Below are 23,264 nucleotides of genomic sequence, written 5' to 3'. Positions count from 1 at the left end.
AGAATTCCACGTGCTGGTTGCTTAAAAAGTTAGGCAAGCCAGTTCAGACGTTTCTTTTGTTGTTCACAATGCATAAGAATATGATCAGCAAGTCAAGGAAAGGATTTGTGTGGATGACATCTTTTTGAACTGTGCCTGTTGGTGTTATCATGGCTAAGGCGTTGTGCTGCTGAGCACAAGGATGCGGGTTCAATTCCCAGCCGCGGCGGCCGCTTTTCCGATGGAGGCGCAAAAGCAAAAACGCTCGTGTGCACGAGATTTCGTTGTACGTTAAATATCCCCAGGTGGTCAAAATTAATCCGGAGCTCTCCACTATGGCACGCCTCATCACCTGCGTTGTGTCGACGCGTTAAACCCTACAATCAATCAATGTTTGTACTATCAAGGAAGCATGTGATATTCAAATGTCCACCACCACAAGCATTTAAGCTAAACATTCTGTGTTTGGAGGCTTGTGTTACCACCTGCACATAAGGTGCACGCAGGTCACAGCAGCTACAATATTTGGACTCCTCCAACCCTGTGGGTGCTCGACATTTTCAAGGCATTGTTGGTGCCATATGTATAGTACCAACATACACCATTATGTTGAAATCGTCCATCACACACACACTGGTCTAGGCTTTGGGTTCCAGCAGATTTGAGGAGTTGTGCACAAACTTTCTTTCTGTTGTTTCTCGAAAGGTACAAGTAAGAGTGATGCTACTCACAGCTACAGCCAGGATAACAAAATGACAGCAAAAAATAATAAAGATATCAAGATGGCCCTACATATAAAAACAACACATAACTTTGCATAGCTCATAAGATTGTGCCTTTAATGCCTCCCAACTTCTTTTTGACGGTACATGATGCTACCATTACAATGTGGCTTGTGTTTAAAGGGGCACACTTAAGGGACACTGAAGTGATTTGTAAACATTGCGGGATTACTAGCGCAAATTGTAGTCCAGAGTTCATAGGCCATGTTTCGACCACTCTGAGTCTGTTTACGCGAATTATATAGTAGAAAAATCAATTTGAAGATGCTGTCCTCCTCTCTGCATCTTCGCCCATTTTCTGTGGTGTTTTCGTGTGACGTCGGGAGGAGATGACTTGGCTTGACTGCGCTACTGCAAGGCTCGCCGACCTACGACAGAGTCAGTCAGCCCAGCGTTTAGTCCGCCGGCCGCCGACGGGTCGTTGCAATTCGTTCGCTCAGTTGAAACTAAGCCACAACACGTTTGTGAATGGACGAATGCACGTTTCTTTAGTTTGTTAGTTTGTACACTGTATCACGCTCCAGGTCCAGGTCGCTCCACACAAACGCTGTGCAAGCGCACACACGACGCTTCGCCGACTGGTACGCTAGTAGGAAAATCTAAGGTCACTTGAAGGCGGGAGAAGTCAGCAAAGTCAATATAGGTGCTAGGGAAATAAAATCAACTGAAACTTTTACCATACAGCGTAAAACTAGGGAGCAGGAAGCACTTTTTTGCGCTGGGTGAACAAGCACAGCAGTCAGCAGCACGACCACACATCTGCGAACGCTTTGCCATCTAAGAAATGCAATTGCTAGACGTGAGATATTGTGGAAATTTGGGAGGCGCTTACTGCACGAGCACTATACAACAAATAGTCACCTAAGCTGCTTGAAATGCTAAAACTAAATAAAAGTGTAAACTGGTTATACATTATATACCTCCTATTTCCAATTCAGGCAGCACTGGCCCGTGGCCGAGTGGTCTAGAGCGCTAGGCATGTTACTTTGCAAGCTGCAAATTCGAATCCCCGAGGATACATTCTTCTTTTTTTTTTTTTTGTAAGTTGATTTTTTCGTTTGCGGCCGATGTTTTCCGAACTCAGTTCACCATTTTTGGCCGTAACGTTCACTGCTCCACGAGCGAGTTCTCATAACGCGCGCAGACTGACACTGACGCGCTAGCCAGTTCTCGTTGGCGTGCTGTTGCCATAAGCACCGACTACTTGCGGGCAGTGGGCACAGGCCAGAATCAGCAGACCCTTGGCCTGGTGCGAACACGCTTTTTACGATACAGGCATGAGTGAGGCAAGCTCAAAATATGGGGGAAAAGCGCATGGCATTTGAGCGTCTGCGGTGACATGGAGGGCGTTCATCCACAGCGTAGGCCTCGGCTAGTGATTGCTACGATTCCAAGCCGTGCTGGGAGGCTTATCTGAGGCATTTTACAGCCAACAACATGGCAGAAGCGCGGTATGATGATTGTTGAGATATCGAGAATGCCCATCCAACGATAAGGTTGGATGTCAAGCATGTTGTTTTACAGAACCGAAACCGAAACTTGTTTGAATGCTAATCTTGGACATCGTCCAATCAAGGTGCACCTCCTCCCGTCGTCACAGTGTTTAGTTGATGAGGCCGCCGCAGACAGTGCATGGTAGTTTTTCTTCTTTCGGGCATTATAAAATAATTACCGACTTATCAACCGCATAAACGATGAAAAGTGTGTTAACTTGAGCCTTCATGCAAGCAAAAACGGGAGCTTGATAAATTCACTTCAGCGTCCCTTTAAAACTGTTCGCTCCTTTCACCATGGTTCGTGACACAATTGGGTAAAAAGCCAAACACAGAAAGTCAATACGCTGGCTCCATGCCAAAAGGCGCAGTGCACCAAGAGCTGGAACTAAGCACATTGAAATTAAACAGCAAAACCTAGCAGCATGCACTGCACGTGCAATTACGTGATTGGAAGTTTTATTTCCGCTTTGAAGGACGAAGCTCTTATTCAGGAGACCATTGCACTGCAATTTGGCAATTAGAGGCTCAACCGAACATCCAATGCTTATACGTATTACAAACAAGGCATTCAGAGCTAGGTGTTACTGAAGCCTTTTAAAGCAAAATAACTATGCTGTTATACAAGAGCTTATCAAAGGTGGTGCCATGTTCCATGCATCACTATGTCCAATCACTCTTGGTGTCATGCAGATTTTCGTACCAGAGCCATTTGTAGATTGCCTTATTCTTTGAAAAACTAAAATGTCATAACTTGACTTAAAACAAGTGGCACTGGTTACTTTTGTAAGCCTACAATCCTGATTATTTGCATCTCATCAGCACCATCCCACCACAGTTCGGTAGGTGTGACACGGCTTGCTAAGCGCTGGAAAGTAGCCGTTGTCATTTCTAGTTATCTTGCTTAATTAAGGGCAGGTGGCACTACAATGGGCATGTTTGTACATGGAAATTGTTGTTGCCTTCATGGTCCGTTTAAACTCTAGGCACCTTGAGGCAAAATCCAGTGGCCTCAAACATCTTCGCTATTGAGATATGCTAAACGCATTCAGGGAATGCAATGCCACAACAAGAGCCACAACATGGGCCAGTACTGAATTTCAGGTTGCAAAACCAGCAAAAAGGCCAAAGTGCTGAGAGGGCCATTGCTTACACTTTCACAGCTGCCAAGCCTTACCAAAACTAAGAGCAGCAGCACAAAATTCCAAGTTAGGTGTCAGGCGTGCCACGAGGTGCCCAGCGGCTATCCAGACATACAACATGAGGTCGTTCCTCTGGGCTGCAGTCAGGTTTGGGTAATAGGCTTCCGAGGCAGGCAACCTGCGTGCATGGCAAATGGCAAAACAAGCACTGTAACATAACGTAGGCCAAAATTCCTCACAATACACACGCGATCATGCCCCTAGCTATTCGACCCAATCTTCCAATCGCACACCATTCAAGAATGAGGTGAGATTTGTTCTCTTGAAAAGTGGTTGTGTATAGGGTACTGCTACATAACAGTAACAAATGATGCGGGGCAATGAAAATTGAAAAGCAAAATTCCTCTACCCACAATAGGGACTTCGAATGCACAGCTCCGCATTCGAAGGGGAAGGAGGAGTGAAATTTACACTATCGTTTTGCATCAAAGCGCAATTACACAGAGACTGAACTTTTGGAGCATGAAAGCAGCAAGAAAAGGACTGATGCATCAGAAGATAATAGCCAGTGATTGTGGGATCGTTGTACGTACCAATATGCACTTATACTATACAGTTGGCTTTTGCACTTATTTCAAGGTGGCAATTGAAATAAATTTTCTAGCTGGTTCTTTTGCCTTATATTAGTGGGCAAACTTTTCTTGGGTCCATCAACTCCCCCTCGCCTCATAATCAAATACATACGGTAACTTGCCTTGAAAGGAAGACTGTCATCTTTACAGCAGTCTCCATGCTGCCGGAGTAGAAGCCCGCATACTTGGTAAGGAGTGAGTCTAACAAGCGCAGGTGAAAGGCAGCTGCCTTCATTTCAGCCAAAAAGTTGTTCTCCTGTACGCAAAAATAAGGCATGCGGTATGGGCACTCAGAGTACACTGGGGGGGGGCGTGAAACTATCGTTCTTACAGGTGCCACTCTCACAAAAGCAATTCTTTTTGTCCCCTACGCCATCATGCCCACTATTTTTCCCCGTATTGCAAGTTCTACGATACAAAATTACTATATTTGCACAATTCTAAGTTGCCCTCAATTGTAATGCGCAGGTAAGTTTTCTTAGAAAATTTCGAAAAAATTATTTGATGCCAATGCTATCACGCAGATGTAGAAGACATACCACCACAACCTGGCATAAGACATTTTATTTGATGCACGCAGCTGTATCAGAAATAATGCCTTCTGCTTCATAAAGTTGTTAAGAGTGTTTAGCTCTGCTTTGTTTTTGTCAGTCGCACACTCATATCTCTGGAGCGCCCAGTAAACATGATGCCACTCGGTTCCCCTCACTGTCGACAAGGATAATTACCCTGCGCTTGATGGATGCTTTACTGTGGTACCTTGTTGGAGCCGTAATGACTGAAATGAGGTGCCAATTGCAGCAGCAGAAATATGTGCAACAGATGACTAAGGAACGCCCATTGAAGAATGGCTGCACTCACATAATGTTGATGGATTGCTTTGAATTGGAATAAGTTTAATTTTTGGAGGAGTTTGGGGCCATGGCGATGCTGCTGGTCGCTTTGAAGCAGATTTAGGTTTTGAGCCTGATTGTAACGCACACCAAAATTAACTCTTTCGTCATCGCGGGAAATTTGACCGACTTTTTAGGGGCCCAACAAAACATTTTCTGCTAAAAAAATTGGTTATGCACTAATTACAGGAACACAAAATGCAGATTATTTGATGCCCTTTCCAAGAACACCAGTTTTTAAAATGTTTTCGTACATCACAGTTGCGAGAAGAAAAAAAAAATCAAAATCAAAATTTTTTGTCACGGCGTCGAAGAAAATGCTAAAAGAAAAGCTGTGTTGCTGTGTATAACGAACCACCGATAGTAGAAAAAATAGAATATACATTTTGTAGGGAAACATTCCAAAAACACGTCCTAGAAAAAATGTTGACTTGCGCGGAACAGTTTGTCAGATATAAACAAAAAATGCTAGTACGCGTGGTACCAGTGTCATGCGGTGAAGCCCAACCATCATTTCAAAATGCACAATCTCAGGTGGTTTCCTGGAAAAAATCTGGCGGTTGGACATCATCAGAGGCACCAATTTGTCCCCACATGACGTAAAACATCTTGTCAATGACTTACTTTGCATTTACAGCCAGCACAGTATTCGGGACAAGCACGCCATGTGGAAAACATGCATGGAGTTGAAAACGAAATTAGGTGGTTGATGCTTGCTGACGTTCACTGTCAGTTATCTTTCAGAGCATAAACTTGCAGTTTATTACCTTCTTCTGACTCGCTATTGTAGCCCTGCTTGGAGAGATGAGGTGCGATGTGCTAGAATCATGCCCTGCAAACTTTGGCCGAGTAGCTGTTGCGCGATAAAAGAGATGAGCACTACGAGCCTCCTGCATTGCAGTGCCACCTAACATTTTTGAACTGAAACAGTACAAAACTTATTGCAGACTCTGTCCGAATAGAGGAGTTCAACTAAGGAGCAAATCGCTCTCCTCGTCGTAACTGATATCTGGCAACTGGGTGTTATCTTTTGACTTGCATAGGAAGTTCTTATCGCAGACATCGGGTTAGGGTGGGTGAAATAAGGAGCAGCATGCTTTTTTCGAGGGTCAGTAACGGACACTCAAGGCGCCATGCCAGGTAGGCTCGAAGTTGGGTAACTGCGTAGTAGCACCAAATATAAATTTCGCAATGCAGAAACGAAACCGAAACTGTTGTAAACTGTTTGTGAATGGTCCTGTGGAAAGTAGAACTACAACACAACTTAGAACGTGTGCAAAGGCAATAAAATTGCCTAAAATCATAAAGTAGCTTTGCAAACAGGCACTGCTTGATACTTTCAGCCGATTTCAGGGATTATATTACTGTCAGAGTGCAAACCTGACGATTGAAAATCACCGTGTGATTCACCATTCACGCCCTGATAACAAAACCCAAACACTGATGCAGAGCAATTATGAGTGACACGCTTTCTTCTTTGGTAGCAGTAATGCGCGATGACCACACCCCTTTTCCACAGCCAGGTGATGCAAACGCGTGTCAAAAATGACTGTAACTTGAGTGCACTAAAACCGAGGACTGAACAAAAAAGACACGAAGACCAGCGCAGTTTTCAGTCTTCACTGGTCTTCGTGTCTTTTTCATTCAGTCGTCGTTTTTTGTGCAGTCCAGTTACAGTCATGAATTGTCACCAACTAGCCCACGTTTCAGTGTTATTGTGTCTAAAATCATGTTCTTGCTGCAAAAATGAAAACAAACCTGATTCCGAAAGGGAATTTTCTGAGCTAACTCAAAATAGCTTTACTTGTTCCAGAAACGCCTGGAACGCTATAAAAATGGGTTCCCAAGGTATCGTTCAAATTGAACTATTTCGAATAGGCTCAATAACGAAAGACCTAAAGGCTATTTTCAGCAAAAAAAAAAAAAAAAAAAGGTGCGTGTTAGAATCGTGCAAATACAGTAAGTGTCCCTTAAGCCCACTCACAAAGTATAGGTCACAGAATGTGTTACCGCTGTGATCACTAGTTGCAGCTTTCAAAAGGAAAAGCAGATTTAACAATATAAAGCAGTGATAACAAGTGGAAATAAAAACATAAAACATGGTTAATTTTAAAGTTTCTTACACTTTCCGGTTGCACGCATTCCAGTTTTAGCAACCAATCAGTCACATATGTACACAGGTCTTTCACATATGCATCAATGCGAACGTCGATCTTCAAGCTGTCTCCATACCGAAGAAGAGTCCTAGAAAAAAAAAAAATTGCAAAATAAATCAACCCCATGATTATGATAACATAATGCGATTATTCATAATCAACATCAGCAGTGTCATGTGATAAGGCTAAGAATAAGTAATCAATGCATCCATCAGCGCAGCAAAGGCTTCCAAGTTTCTGACATGTGTTGCAGGCTAGCAGAAGGCAAACTAAGGCTGATGCCACGGTAATACACTCTTGTCTCTGTCGGTTGTAAGGGTGGACAGGAAACAAGCAGAAAAACATGCAGTGAGGGCATCATCACAGTTTATTATCCATACTGCCTCCCCACAGGTCACATGACCAATGATGCCAGTTATAGTAGTGTCAAGTTATCATAAACTGTAAGTGTAATTGTTATACATTATTATCGCTATCATGGCACTCATACGACAAACAGCTGGCAACCTCCCTATCCTATAACCTCCTTACCCAATCGTACATTTTTTAACAGCCACTAGTGAAAAAAAATGCAGGATTGGAAGTATTTTTAGCGAATTTATGCTCATATTTCCCTGAAAATGCCTTAAAGGGGCCATGCAGACAAAACACAAGTTTGGTTCATTCGAAAGATTGCTTAATTAGAATCATACTGACACCACTTTTATTGCACACTTCGCTCAAATAAGCTATATAATTAAGAAAAAAGGGAATGGCCATGCGACCCACTAGCTCATTTCCCACAACAGCACCTATAATGACACATGTTCCCAACTGTGCGATTGGCTGAGGCCGGCAAAAGCAAACGCAAATTATGCAGGGTTTATAAGCTCGCCGAACGAGTTATTTGCACTTAAATGTAATGCATACTCATTATGCAGCAGTAATAATGGTGCGGTAAACAATGAAAGTTACAAAAATACACGTAAGCATAGAAGTACCGATGCGCACTGCTGTTGGTACTGGGCACACTATGCGCGTTTTAGCTACGCAGCAGTCCGCCGCTTTGGAGTTGTCTTACACGACACTGGCCGACTGGCGCGAGTGACGTTGTCTTACGCGACGTGTTTGTCGAGGATACCCCAAGCTTCGTGAAACGATTACTTTCCACAGTAACAAAAACAAGCCGGGTGCAAGTACGGTCAGAAAGAAAGCAACGGTGGACGACGGTCCGTGGATGAGTACGGTAGTGCCATCTGGGAGGACTGACGGCAAGCAAGGCTGCAGAGCCGAATGATGCAGTGGAAGTTCGTTTGAATGTGCGCACTTATCACTTCATTGCCGAGTCCTGAAATCACACAAGTATGGCAAGAGAATCACAATTTTAACCTAGATTGATTAATTTCTCAGTGAATATGGCACCATTTGCTGCCGGACAAGTGCCGGGGGCACTATAAAACACAAAACCTTTCGAATAAAACAAACTTGTATTTTGTCTGCATGGCCCCTTTAAAGCGGCCATGAAAAATGAACACCATGTAAAGGGGTCTATTACACTCCGCTGATTCCTCCATTACGAGGTTGACAGCATGAACATAATCAATTGTTGGGGAAACTTTCCTAAATCCACCCTGTTGCCTCGGTTGTTCGAAACCTAGAGTGTTACTTACACGGTTAGGTAATATCTTTGCAAACGGCTTGTTTACAACATGGTAGGCTGACAGGTTGGTAATTCTTAAGTTTTTTGGCATTTCCCTACTCCTAAATTATTTTGGCATACATACTTGCTTTGGTATACACTCTTGATCACCATGTATAGCATCTATGCTTTTATTGTTACGTTCTGACCAGAAAATATCCTCTACTTCTGATTGCAACCTCATACAATTCCCCCTAGGTAACGCCCGCATGGGCCTTTAGGATCATCATTATCACCATCATAAATAAATAACAATATTCATGTTAAAATTGTATTGGCATTTTTTCAGGCTAGTGGTACCTTGTCTGTCCAAAGGCATCGTGAGAATAATTTTGCCAGCTTGCCTAGTTCATTACAGCCACCGTTTAGCAGATCTGCGCTTATTCCGTTGTCACCAACAGCTTTGCCTCTCTTCATTCTCTGAAGCATGTTTCCACTAGGGATGGGCGATTGTCCGATTAACCTTTCGATTAATTGATTAAGGCTTTAGTAGCAATTAATTTTTTTAACCGGCCGATCGGCTGGAGTGATGTGACCAAAATGAATTAAGAGTGCGATGATCAATTTCTGCACAACCATGTTGAGGATCCTACTCGTGCTCAACTAACCTGCCTTTTAAGTCACGAAAGGAAACAATGCAAGTACGATCCGAGATTATAGTGATGAGAACTGTAAGGTGATAGCCAAACAAACTGGGGAAATGACTGTACAAAATACAAATGTACACAGTACAAAAAACTGTGAGCGGGCACTCACATTGCTTTAGTGCTGCATACACTAACTTTGGCGCAAGGAAACCACGGTTAATCGGTGTCCCCTGTTATTACCGCGAGTGCATACGATCCTGATTCAATAAACAGTGTGAATGATGAACGTAGTGATAAGTGCCCCAGCCACATCAGCGCCATGACGATGATCACCTTGCCTCACCTGGAATTTCTGTGAACAGGCCTAGAGGCATACTGATATTATATTTCTATTTTTATATTATTATTATTATTAAAGAAATTTTTCATTTCCTTTCAAAAACCAATGTAACTAATTAATAATCACTTAATTGATTAAAGCCTGCTGATTAATCGGCTTAAAATTTTTAATTGGCACCCAGCGTTAGTTTCCACCTCATCCTTTGTTACTGCTACAACCCAAAGCCAAGCTAGCTAAAATCTTATATTAATAAGGATGTTTATTATTCCCCCACTGAACAGTTTACAGATAAGGGCTTCAATGCACTCCTGAAGTCCTGAAGCTGCATCCTGAAGGTGTGAAAAGCTGATCCCAAGCTGCGAATGAAGACCATGACTGGTAGGCCCGGCTCGTTTGAAAAAATTAGCAGGCTCTCACATCTCTCCCAAAGTGGACCTCGTTAGCATGCGCTATAATCCACGGCAACCGGCTTCGCGAACTCGCCGTCTGTAGCGCGAACTCAGAGTCTGTGCTCTCCACTTCAGGCACGGACGCACGTGAACTGTTTTTTTTTTTTGTATTTTTGTTTTGCGAGCTCCTCACGTGGCGCTAGCCCGCGCGCAAGCCTGGACAGCGCCGGGCGCTCCTCACACGGTGCACGCTCATGTGCGCTCAATATTCTTTTTTTTTGCAAATCAAATGCCACTGGACCAAGCTCAAGCTTAAAGGGGCCAAGCAGACAAAACACAAGTTTGGTTCATTCGGAAGATTGCCTCGTTAGAATCATGCTGACATCGCTTTTAACAGGGGAGAGACAGCCCAAAGAGATTTGGGAGCAGTTTTCGGAGCAGCAAAATTTCGATTTTGGAGCAGAAGAATCTTGATTTGGAGCAGGTAGGGACATTTAATACATCATCTTGTGAGCTTAAAAAATCATAATTTCAGCAATTCGAAGGGTCAAGTACCCATTCCAATCAGTTTTGAATACCCAGAACACTGGAACAGCCTTACGCGAAAAACTTTTTTCAGAGTATCACAAAGTTCTAACTGCACTACCTTTTTCCTAACTACTGATATTGTGTTGCGGATGTACGCAACACTGACAACAAAACTGCCGTTAACATTATCAAATTTAAGGGCTCTGCAATTGTGGCGTGTTATCTTGTCGTTTTAATGCTAAAATTATTATTTTTGTAATCCCAGGCTGCGTTGTATGAACGAGTGTAGTCACGGTAACAGTTGAGCAACTTCGAGATAACGGTCGCATAGCCCAACCAGCCTGCCCGTTGCAGTCCGTGGGGTGCACGTCCACCCGGTGGTCATTTGAGTAGCGTTACTGTTTAGCCACCTAGATTTGGGCATTAAATTTCACTTAGCATACATCAAGTGTTATTAGTCGCGTACTATGGCAACTATGCAGTCCTGTAGCTATTGGGCGCTGCCCGGACAGGTTGCGGCGCCGCAGTGCAGCCCGCAACTTTCGTGCCGACCGTTCCCTCCCGGGCCGAGGCTCGCAATCGCGCTTCGAAGTACAGCAACACCTCAGCATTTTATAACACCACAACGAGCCAAAAAGTTCAATTCACGAACCCGATTATAAACGCACGCACCGCGTTTCGCACTCAAGGACAAACCACGCCGAAGTCGTAGGCCCCACATTTCAAAACTTTTTTACAAGCCGTGCAACTTCTCGTTATCTCGCACCAATCTCAAACCATACCCCCGCGTTAACGTCACTGTTCAGAGCCACAATTGATAGAATGAATAGACTGGAACCCTGCTGATAGCGTAAAATAAACCAGGGAAAATATCGGCGATGCGCAGTGAGCGCGTAAAGTAGGCAGTAGCAGGCAGATCAGGCGGCGGCCATGTTTGTAGCCACAGCGATGCCTAATCGGGAAGGCCGTTCCAGCGAATCCATACAAAAAGGCAATCGTGTTTTAGAAGCTATCGTTTGCTTCATTTCAGTCTTTCTATTTTTGCCATTTCTGTTGACCGAAAATAAAAGCGGTCATCGGGATGCGGGAGGCTTTCGTCCCTGCCGGAACTGACATGAGCATCAAAATCCGTGCCTTTCAGGCTCTTCTGGAGCAGTTTGGCGCAATTTTCGCAATTTTCATGCTTTTGGAGCAGCTTGGCGCAGGCAAATGGAATTGTATCAAAAAGGCGCAATATGCGCAGCTGTCTCACCCCTGCTTTTAATGTAAACTTCGGCTCAAACAAGCTATATAATTAAGAAAAATGGGAATGGCCAATCATCCCACTGGCTCATTTGCCGCAACAGAACCTGTGATGTCATATGCCCAGCTGTTATTGGCTGAGGCCGGCAAAAGCAAACGCAAATTAGCCTAAGGGCTTATAAGCTTGCCGAACGAGCTATTTGCGCTTAAAAATTTAAGGCACATTCTTTTTACAGCTGAAAGAATTGTGGGGTGAACAATTAAAGTTACGCATGAACACATAAACATCGAAGCAGTTAGTTTGGCACTTTGCCGGCTGATACTGCTTAACACAGCTGTTGGACGCATTGGACTTGTCTGACACAACACTGACCAACTGACATAAGCGGTACGGTCACTTACATGGCTATGTTTGTCGAGTCATAGTTTACGTTTTAGGGAACGATTAGTATGAACCCTAATAAAAATATGGCAGGTATAGAAATCCAGCCAGAAGCAAAGTGCGAACAATGGCACTTCAGCAATATTGCAGCGCCACCTACGAAAGTGGGCGATAAAAACCAAGTGGCCGTCTATGAGATGGTAGCAGCCCTGGTCAGCAGGCTATCTTTAGTTTTAAGGCCCTGCTCTGGATATGTTATTGTCGACGTCACGAAAATGCACGATTTAGCGGGAGAATTGAAATTTTGGCTTAAAATGTTTAATTTCTCAGTGAATAAACCATAGTTTGCTGCCAGACAAGCGCTGATGGCACTTAAAACACTAAATATTTCGAATAAAACAAACTTATGTTTTGCTTGCACGGCCCCTTTAAATAGCTCTGCTCTTAAAAAAAAAAAAAGACCTCCTTTACTCTTTGGGATCAAACACAATTCTTCAAACATAAAGGCAAAAATACTGCCCCAGACAATGCAGATCTGGGCTTCTACTAACATGCCAATGAAACTGTTTATACCTTCCATGCTGTGTGAAAATTCCCGCCGAATGTTTACTTTTTACACTATCCACCATTGCCACATCACATGTATGTAGTGAACTCAGAAACAGCTGCATTACAAATAAATTAGGTTAACCCTACAGCTATACAATGAGTAACTGTTTACAAGAGAGAATTAAGTGCATGTGAACAAAGAGAAGTCTGTCATTACTGCTGTCGAAAAAAGAGAGTATTTATTATAAAAACATAAACATTCATGTAAGCCATTTCCAGGCATTTTAGTCAAAACTCAAAACTTGCAGGCTCTCTAACTAATGGCAAATTTTAATGTGAGCGAAATGTACTACAGTCGAACATAGATTTAATTAAGTCAGCAGGACACATGAATTATTTCATTAAATCTGGAACTTCGGGAAGTAAAGACAGCATTCAGCCTACAGGAAACTGCTGGGGGAACTCGACTTTGTTCGCTAATTTGGGAAATTCGTAAAATCGGGTTTTGCTAAGTCAAGGTTCAGCTTTAAGTAGCATGTGCAATTTGCAGCTGTGTGCATGCATAAATTCAATGGCGTTTGTCAGCAACAGGAAAGTAGAGTCTAGGAAATCACTTCGATCATTTCTTCCATACACCAAATAGGAACAGCAAGCTGGTTCAGTGCAATGCTGCTTACTTGACTAGAATCTTGCGAACTGATATGAGCATTTTGAGATCCAGGCCTTGGAGCAGCAAGGCGAGCTCCCGCAACTTTCCGCACGCACTGGCCAAGGCAAGGATGGCGGGCTGCTTATTGTAATGTGCCGACAGCTCCACCTGCTCCAGCAACTGAAACAGAAGCTGGGGAAAAGAGAACACCATCACAGAGTTCCTCACGATGGCATTTACACCCAACAGTCATCCTTCCGATGACAGCGGTTGAAAGAGGAAAGAGTGGGATGCAAGACTACCACCGCGACGCAGCACGTTTTTTGCTCCATGACAAAGAAAAATCGTTTGCTTCAATGGCTGGCACGTTTCCTCTAAATGCTTGTGCAAGGGCAGCTCGATATGGGCAGGTCTTCTTGATATCGACTACCCCAGCACCTGCTTTGTTTGAGCACACAGACAAAAAAAGTTTGGTACTGACCATAGAAATGTGCTACCACACATGGGGCTGCCCATAAAAATCAGCATCTTTGAAGTGCTCAGGTGTTTGTAAGGCTGCAAACAAAAGGGAATTTAGAATCGATATCCTCTAGCAGAGTTTTAAAAAACTGTAACCTTTTTGCTCGAGAAGAGCAGGAACCATGGTTGTCAGGCAAAGACAGTACCAAACTTTCCACCAAAGCTTTCCACCAAAGGCCGCAGCTGCTGCTTTTCTGAGGGAGGCGAAAAGCAAAAACGCCCGTGTACGAGATTTCGGCGCACGATAAAGATCCCCAGGTGGTCAAAATTAATCCGGAGCCCTCCACTACGGCGCGCCTCATCGCCTGCGTTGCGTCGGCGCATTAAACCCTACAATCAATCAAATCAAAGGTGACCACTACACTAGTTTTCTGTGCCAACATGCCAAGGATTAAAATGTATCTATTTTATCGTGAGCAAATTGAAATCTATTGTGCAGCAGTGGAAGTGATGAATGCGTGTAGAAATCCAGCCTATCTTCTTATATTAATCTTTAATCTTCAATTTATGTTAATTTTCTATATTCTATATTACTATATAGAAGTATTACTATATAGAAGTTCTATATTACTGACTATATCATATATATATCATATTTTATATTCCATTTCTATTTTCTTTTCTATTTCTATATCATCTTTTTTACGCTTTTAATAAACCTTCGGTCAGTGACCACAAGTTTTTAACTATGAACCTTTTACCCGACCAGACGAGAGTTCGGCAAACTTTAGATTTCAATTCCTTTCACTGACAAGGCATAAACCATATAATTAATGAGAAAACACCATGGCCTTTGTAAATCAAAGTGAAAATTCAAGCAGGGGGCTTTCTGTGCTGAAGCTACACCTGGGATGCAGGGTGCACTGCCCCAGCTTGATATGGGCATCAATTCAGAGCCCTTGCAGATCTTTTAACGTGCACCAAAAGCTACTGAAACACAGTAAAACAGTGCGACAAAGGGACTAGAGTGAACTAGAATAGAGTGGTCCAACCACTCTATAGCACCCATGTATTAAAAATAAGGAAAAGAAAGAGTTGCAGAGAACATCTACACTTATTTGTTTTAAAAATACAGCGCGATAAACACAACGACACGGAAGAAGAACGACAGGACAAGCATTTCGTCGCAACTAAATTTATTGGAAGCGCTGCCACATACAGCAATGCATCTGTGCCTCCTATGTGGCAACGAGGTTGGCTTTTTAGAATCTTCACTTTGAATGTGCCCATGTCAACCCCCCCCTTGTCTGTGGGGTTCAACTGCGCATGCTCCCTGTGATAAATGATTGCATTCGTATGTGACGACGCTTCCAATAAATTTAGTTGCGATTGAATGCTTGTCCCATAGTTCTGCTTCTGTGTTGTTTATTGCGCTCTTATTTTTACAAGTATGCACCAACTTGCTCAACAATATGTTTTATCTACACTGATGCTTTAAGATTTGAGAAGACATAGCGTTACTTTGTCGTCGGAGGAGAGTTTTGGAATGGAGCTGGTGCATTTACCATTCATGCTTTCCAAGCACTCAAGGTCAACTGAAAAAGTGATATTTTTAAGGCGATTTTTTTTTATTTCATGTGCAAAGAGAACTCTTTTATTTCGTTTTGTAATGGCGTAGACTGGCCATTCGATGACTGAGTGCTTTGCCAGCGGCCACGAACTGCCATCCAGTTTGAAGTTAAACCCAGATTTCTCGATTTCTCAATTTAGTGGAATTCACCTACATTACCCCGCAGATGGGGTAGAATTCTCGGTTCCCCGACCTAATGAAATTCCCTACTGAAGCACACATAACATACGACTCCCAAAATGTTTAATGGATCGAGCTTTGCCCTTATTTCGAGGGCTATGATGTCCTGTCGAAAAACTGTGAGCAGGGAGCTACCCGTAATTCTCCATTTTTCCAAGCTATTGCACGCAACGCGCACTGTGTAAAGCTCATTCCGGTGTTGATCTTCGAAGGCTTACCAGCTGCAGCTGCACTGTTGCGTCCGACAGCCGGACAAGGGTGGTCTCCACTTCACCAAGCAGTGTCCCATACGCTGCTTTTGCCTGCGACAGTGGTGAAGCAAAGCAGGCGTGCACCAAGCACCCATGCACAAAACTGCTGCCGGACAAAACAACCAGCAGCAATGCCACGCGCATGAGATGCATGCATAAAGGGCTGCAAATCCCGTTCAGCTGAGCTAGAAATAAATAGGTTGTGTTTCCTTTACTCTTGAACGGTACCAAAAAGGAAACACTTTAAGGTAAGTGGTAGAGTTGCTAGAAGTTGCCCGAGATGGTGGCCCAGAAGACCCGGCTTCATTCACTTTTGTTGTACACGGGATTTTCTCCTCTGGCCTGACTAAGCACTGGGTGCTTGTTGGCTTCCCAGGCAGTTGGAGAGTGGTTTCAGCAAGGTAGAGTGCTCTACAGTGAACTCCCGTTAAAATGAACTCAAAGGGACCATGATACTTTGTTTGTCTTATCAGAAGTTCATCTTATCAGAAGCCCCCCAAAAAAGAACCGGCAACACGCCCAGGTGCATGCAAATATCTTGCTTTAACAAGCCGAATGAAGTAGACTTACAATGGAGAAAAAAAGACTAGAAAATCATTTTTTTTCAGTGCGCAACTTGATAGAAGGCTGTCTTCAAGTGCTCTTGCCTGTTTTTACCCAGCCCAAGTGACAAAAAAGAGCGTACACCCGCTACCTCAAGCGACAGTGCAGCAGAGACAGAGAGCGAACTCCTCGCTTTCTCAGCGGTAACGCGGTGGGACTTGCGACGCAAACCGACACCAATTCACATGCTCCCGCTGAGAAACGGCATTGGTCAGGACAGCTGCTATGTTCGCGAACAAGAAGTCTCCGTCGTCACTCTTTTTGCTTATTTTATCCTCCTAGTTCTGCCCTCTCTCTCCTTTAGAGCAGAGCAGCCACAAAACTCGCCCTTTCTCTTTTTTCCGTTGCTTGGCTGCTGGCTCCGCAGGTTGGACGGTGGGCGAAGTGGTAGCTTTATCCGCGCGTCTTTTTTTCTCACTGCCTCCCTTCCTTTGTGGCGTGAATTTACTTCATGCTGTGGTTTTCTTTTGCTTTTCTTTCCCTCTGGTCGCGTGAATGATCCACCGCACATGTTCACTATACCCAGAGTCGCCAGCAGTGGTGGCCACCCCGAAAGTTGTCGTCTTAAACGAAGAGTACGTGCAAGGCTGTTTGTCTTAAGCGGATTTTTTTTGCATTGGGTCTATGGAAAACCAAACAAATATTTCCACGTTGTTCGGAATAAGCGAGAGTTTGTCTTAATGGGAGTTCACTGTTTGAAGTTAGGCTTGAAGTTAGGCTTCTAAACTTGGACGGCTTCTAAGCTTCTAAATGACAAGTATTCAAAAGACCACGTTTTGTCCAGTTTATGCTTTCAGGTAGACTCTAAGTGCAAAGATAATTATTGTCACTACTGTCCAAACAAAAATATTTTAACCATTTATTGCTTGCTTTAGTGTTGAATGTTTGATGTGGAATTGAGGGCAGCTAGTACGGGGTCAGTAAACACTTGCCATCAGGAACTGTGAAGTCTAAGAACAAGCAGGGAAAAAAAGTGCTTTGCATTCGTAGCTATTTTTAATATATACTGCAATGTTGTTTTACGTTAATATTTAACGAGAATTAACAATAATCCATGGCCTCACTGGATTAGCCAACGAGGATGACAGCTGCCATGAGAAGCTTATGGCCGATTTACACTGGCAGCGAAGACAACATGCCGACCTACACATATGCTGTCACAACTGAATGAGAAGTGATGCTTACGCATTTTCATATTGTAAGAAAATGCTTAGATGCGCCTGTAACTTATATCTTCGTTCTCAGATGTATGGCAGCATAGAGCAAGCAATGTATTAGTAAGAGGCATAAAAGTTAAGCATGTATGTTTTAAGATATGTACAATACCTTCCAATGAGAGTAGGAGGAATGAACCAGGTCAAGCCCAAAGCAAAGAGCCGTCAGCATGTTGCGGTCTGTTTCATGCTCTTCACATGAAACTCGTTCAAACAGCGCTTTTGTTGATTCCACTGAAACTATCGCAACCTAGAAGGTTGAAGAAGAAAAGGAAAAAAAAAGGGGGTGGGGGGGTGCACATTTTTCTGCTACATATATTCCCATATCAAACAAAGACAGTCTCTTGCTACCCACACAACAAAAATGCATAAGACTAAGACCCCAAAAGCATCTTTTATAACTCAACCACAGCCCTTTTCCACTGGAGCATGCTTACTGCCATTCGTTGGAGATAGGTGTCTGAATTAATTTTTCTCTGACGCACACGTGGCTTTGACGTCTGCTTTCACCATGACTCAATGAGCCATTTTACAGTGCTCTTGAAGAAAAACGAAAACAAAGTAAAAAATGAAAACAAAGGCATAAAAAGTTATGCAGTATGCCCCCTGCATCCCAAAGTTGCCATTTTTGTTTGAATTTAAAAAGCCTTCCTTGTTTTTCTTACTTCAAGCTATATTCTGTTCTCTTTGCCTTATTATTACGATTTTTTCGTGGGTCCACCCCGTTCTAAAATGAAATCCTGTGTATGCCATCAAAATTTCACGCACTGTTGCTTGGAGGCAAGCTTCTTTATTTCTGGAGAAACAAACTCTTCATCTCAACTACATCTTAAACACACTGTACTTCTCCAGTTGGAACCATTGAACGAAAATTATTTTACTTTCTGGTGGCTGCCGAGACAGTCATATATATATATATATATATATATATATAGCAAAGGGAAGAATGTGATAGGTCATTGAAACAGATGAGGAATTTTTTGAGTCAGAAAGAAAGTGGAGAAAAAATGCCCGCCAGGTGGGATACAAATCCACGACCTCCGGAATACGCGTCTGGTGCAATGACCACTGTGCTACCGGCGGGGCTGTTTCCCGTCCACTTTCTCAGGTATTTATGTTAAGGTATTTTGTTTTCTGCGATATATATATATATATATATGCCCATCGGGGCCCACCAACCGGGCATTTTTTCTTCTTTCTTTCTTTCAAAAAATATATCTTCCCTACCACATTTTTCCTGTTGCTGTCTTTGGCTTTCTTGACTGCCTACCCTTATATATATATATATATGTATATATATATATATAAATATATACACACACACACACACACACACACACACACACACACACACATGCCCCAACACGCATACGTGTGTGTGTCTGCATAGAAACACTAAAGATTAGCAGAAGCCCTTCTAGCCATCTGGCGCATTGCGGGAGTTGCGTGGCTTTTTCATTTTCCCAGCAAAAGGACCCTATCACAGGCGTTGGGGAAATGGCATTGTAACAACAACAACAACAACAAAAGGCCGGCCCACCCAAGCCCTATGTCACAGCACTGGTACCGAATGGTTGACAGGTGCAGATGACAGCAGGGGAAGCGAGTAAAGGCAGACACAGGAGGTAGCAAGTGAGTGCAAAATGCTAGGAAAAACAAGAGACCCCTTAAAATGGCATTTCCGGCTTCAGTGGACGTCATATCAGGGCCTCTCCCAAGCCTTTCTTTCCTCCATCTGTGTATGTACACATATACACGTACGGCTATATGTAAATATATTATACATAGACGTGTGTATACGTACATGGGCAACTATACATGCATCTATGTATATAAAAGCCAACCTTATAAAAGCAATGTGAGCCTGGAGCACACATAATTAAGCCAAAAGCCTCAATCTCGACAACACAGAGCTGGGTAGATCCATTGCTAACATAAATAAAACGTCAAAAGTCTTACTTGAAATATGGCAGACATGAGTTTGGCGAGTTAAAATCTAATACTGTTAGCAGATGTCAAATGAATTCCCAAAACCAAAGAACATTTCATTCAGACGTGACAGTTATGGTGACTGCTAAATTGCATAATTTTACGAAGACTGTGGCGAGGCATGTGGTTACAAGCACAAAAAATATTACAGGGACATCACATCAACATGCATGCTACCACGTAAACTGAATAAATCAGTTCAGCAGTGCACAAACCTGGTGTATCCCTTTAAAGACTGTTCTGAAGTTTGAAAATGGTACTGCACTCCTCTTAAAAGCTTTTGACTTTGAGTCGTGTGACGTAAGCTATTATCTTTACCGCAGCACAAATGGACAAGAAAACATAGAAAGGGCCACAGACAGGCATTGTGGAAATGGCAAAGAGTGTTAGTACAGCTGAACCTCGTTATAAGAGACACTGATGTAAGAGACAAATGGGTATAAGAGACACTATTCACCCACATGGTTGGCTGCCCTATCTTTCCCATTAAATCGACCTCTTTTATAACAGACAGTGGATGTAGAAGATTGGTTATAAGGGACAAGTCATCCTTGAAGTTTAATCAATAATCTCACTTGTAACAGACATTTTAACTTCAGATGCAGTGCCACCAGTCACTAATTGCAGTTGCTTCCATTGTGGAAACACAGACGTTGAGTCCTGCAAGCGTAATGAATAGCCTGAGCACACAGCAAAAGAAGCTGTGCGCTCTGGCTATTCATCAGGCTTGTGAACTCTACATCTACGATTCATCTTCCACAAACAGAGAAAGGAAAAAAAGCTTGTAGAATCGGTTGTAAAAAACAGTGCAAATAGTCATGAAGCACACAAAGATTCAGAACTGTTTCACAAATTCTGGGGGCCAAACATAAATTAGAATGAATGTTCTGAAACATGCTGTAGCATTCTTTTGAGCTTATTTTAGTTATACGGTGCCCACATTGAACTAGGGTCTGATTAGTAAGTGAAAACATGGTACCCTGCTTATAAGAGACATCTCGTATAAGAGACAGAAACTGCTCCCCGGTACGTGTCTCTTATAAAGGGGTTCAACTGTAGTAGTATTGATGGATTCAAGGACACACAGGAAAAGGAGTGTGATTAACTTAAATGTAACTTTGAAAAGTGATGGTGCCGATTGATTGATTGATTGTGGGGTTCAACTCGCCGACGCTACACAGACAATGAGGGGCGCCGTAGTGGAGGGCTCCGGCTTAATTTTGACCACCTGGGGATCTTTAACGTGTGCAAAAATCTCAAACACATGGGCGTTTTAACTTTTCACCTCCATCAATATGACGGTGCTGGCTAGTTGGCTATCCATATACAGCACAAAAGAAACTCAGGGAGGCTTGCACTCACGCGCGCAAAACTTGAATGGTGAAGCTGTTGTAGGTGAGGATTACCGGGCACAGAGTTAAGTTTCAGTATCATTGTTTATTTGCATAGCTGCGGTGCTAGTAATCGTCATCATATGCATCGAAGAGGTCGTCGTCTTCTTCACGGCTTGTGGTGGATGCAAAATCATCCTCATCGACTCGAGACAGTGGTGGCAGGATCTGCAAGTTGTCTCGGGAAGGATTGGCGCACTCGTAGCCATTTCTCCAATTATCATAATGATAATGCGGCAGCCGTGGTGACCTTTCCCAAGCAGGGCGTCTTTTCATCTTTAGCATTAGCGCTAGAGTTTCTTTTCTTTCTTTCTTTCTTTCTTTCTTTTTCTCTCTCTCTTTTTTGCTGAAGCCACTGCACGAGCCGGGGACTTAGCAGTCTCCGCGAGGCATGCACTCACGAGCGCTCGCCATTTTCTCGCTCCTAGGGGTTTTGGCCAGTTTTTTTTCTTTTGCTAAAGCCACTGCGCATGCTGAGGACGCTCAGTGGTCGGCGCAAGGCACGCAGTCACGAGCGCTCAGCATTTTCTTGTTATTTTTTCCTGCAACGGCGAACTTACGGCTTGTACAATACTTCCTCTGTTGAATCAAGGATGAATAGCCTGCATGTGGTTTTGCCGATTTGTTTTACGTTTTTGTTCTCTTGAGCTGCAGCGAAGATATGGATAACCAAATAACTAGTACCCTCGCAAATGTAAGCTATTAGCTTGCAAATAACGAAAATTCGTAAGCAACACTAAGGTGGACAGAACTGGCTGCAAAGAAAATGGTATCATGGCTTAACCAGTTACAAGGCTTTATATAAGAGCTCCTGCTCTGAAATCAGACACGACTTCACTTTAAGCAGAACTATGACAAGGTTTTACTGGAATACTAGTTAATGATTTAGGTCATTGACTCAATACTGAAAAGCAATCCATCCATGTAAAAGTAAGCATAATTATAGTTGCCCTGCTATCGTCCAAGGTCAAAAGAGCCATTTCATGATGGCATAAAAAATAAAAATACAAAAAACAAAATCAGGAAAACACTCGGTGCTATCTCTGAAGTTTTATTGTCTAAGCTACCCTGGTACAATAATAAAAAACAACACTAATGTGTTTCATTATAGCAAAAAATGCCAGCTCCCCTTAAACGACCTTGGGTACGATTGCATGTGAAGCAGTGCTTCACTTTGTAGATGAAATAATGCTGTTACATCCAAAAGACCAGAGCACTTAAACGTAGAAGAGCCTCCAAAGTAGTAAGTGTTATTAGTAAATATTGTGTTGGGATGATTTTTTGTATTTGTCATGCAGTAACACCTGCATGAGTTGTGTCAGCATTGCCAGCTTTTAACAAGCAAGGAACTAATGGCACACGAGTTTGAGCAGTGGCTGCAATTCATCATCACAGTTCTCGTGCACAAGTTAAAAATCTGAATCATACTTTTCACCTGCTTGCCTGCATACATGTATATTCTTACAATTTAGGAAACGCAAATGTTGGGGAAAAAACTAGGGAGACTAGAGAGCAGTATTACGGTTTTCTGTGGTTTTTGACAACCAGAAACCATCCGATTATATTACCAAGAGTGTTTTCAAATAGAATCCAGTTGTACTGTGTTGTACATTAAGGCTGGCCTTTCATGACCTGTTCAGATAAAATGAAAACCTTGCAGTTCATAGTGTGATAGTAGACTGTTATTATTCCTGGCAACTTCACATATTGTCATTAAGTAGACATACAAATCTACAAATCACAATGACATGATTACGAAGCCCATCTAAGGAAACAATACTGAAGCAAAAATCAGGATAATCCTTACAGACTGAGCCATGGAAATGAGGAGACAAAGCTGGGTGCAAGGTATGACAATAACCCTTGATGACGAAGATAAAAACTGAAGCACTGCCGAAAGCTGATCAAGTTGGTACAACTCTGCACTTAAACAGCCCAACAGAAGCCAGAGACAAGAAAGGTCTTGCACAAGCAAGACAAGAAAAGGTCTTGCACAAGCAAGACAAGAAAAGGTCTTGCACAAGCAAGACGAGAGATAATTGTACCTTGCTTCTTTCAAGGCACTGTACACAGTACAATTAAGAATAAGCTAAGAAAAATAAGCCCGACAGAAATAAACAGCAGAG

The 23,264-nt window shown here is 42.9% G+C and overlaps 1 protein-coding gene across 6 annotated transcripts in view; it reads right to left on the bottom strand.

Moving 5' to 3' along the window:
* Window positions 1–23,264, bottom strand: part of LOC144146129 (FIGNL1-interacting regulator of recombination and mitosis-like) — a 42,186-nt gene that overhangs the window by 11,148 nt on the left and 7,774 nt on the right. For all 6 annotated transcript variants that reach the window (XM_077678088.1, XM_077678099.1, XM_077678093.1 and 3 more), the window contains 6 exons: window positions 17,871–18,008; window positions 15,909–15,992; window positions 13,450–13,613; window positions 7,045–7,165; window positions 4,151–4,284; window positions 3,432–3,574 (listed from right to left, as the gene is read on the bottom strand). In XM_077678088.1, coding sequence (XP_077534214.1) covers window positions 3,432–3,574; window positions 4,151–4,284; window positions 7,045–7,165; window positions 13,450–13,613; window positions 15,909–15,992; window positions 17,871–18,008 — 784 coding nt within the window. The remainder of the gene's footprint in view (window positions 1–3,431; window positions 3,575–4,150; window positions 4,285–7,044; window positions 7,166–13,449; window positions 13,614–15,908; window positions 15,993–17,870; window positions 18,009–23,264) is intronic.

This window comes from Haemaphysalis longicornis, unplaced genomic scaffold (genome assembly GCF_048455015.1).
Source record: "Haemaphysalis longicornis isolate Haplotype H1 unplaced genomic scaffold, Haemaphysalis longicornis Haplotype H1 scaffold_1, whole genome shotgun sequence".
Lineage (NCBI taxonomy): Eukaryota > Metazoa > Arthropoda > Arachnida > Ixodida > Ixodidae > Haemaphysalis > Haemaphysalis longicornis.
Note: the sequence above shows the minus strand (reverse complement) of the source record. Positions and strands in the feature narration are given on the sequence as shown.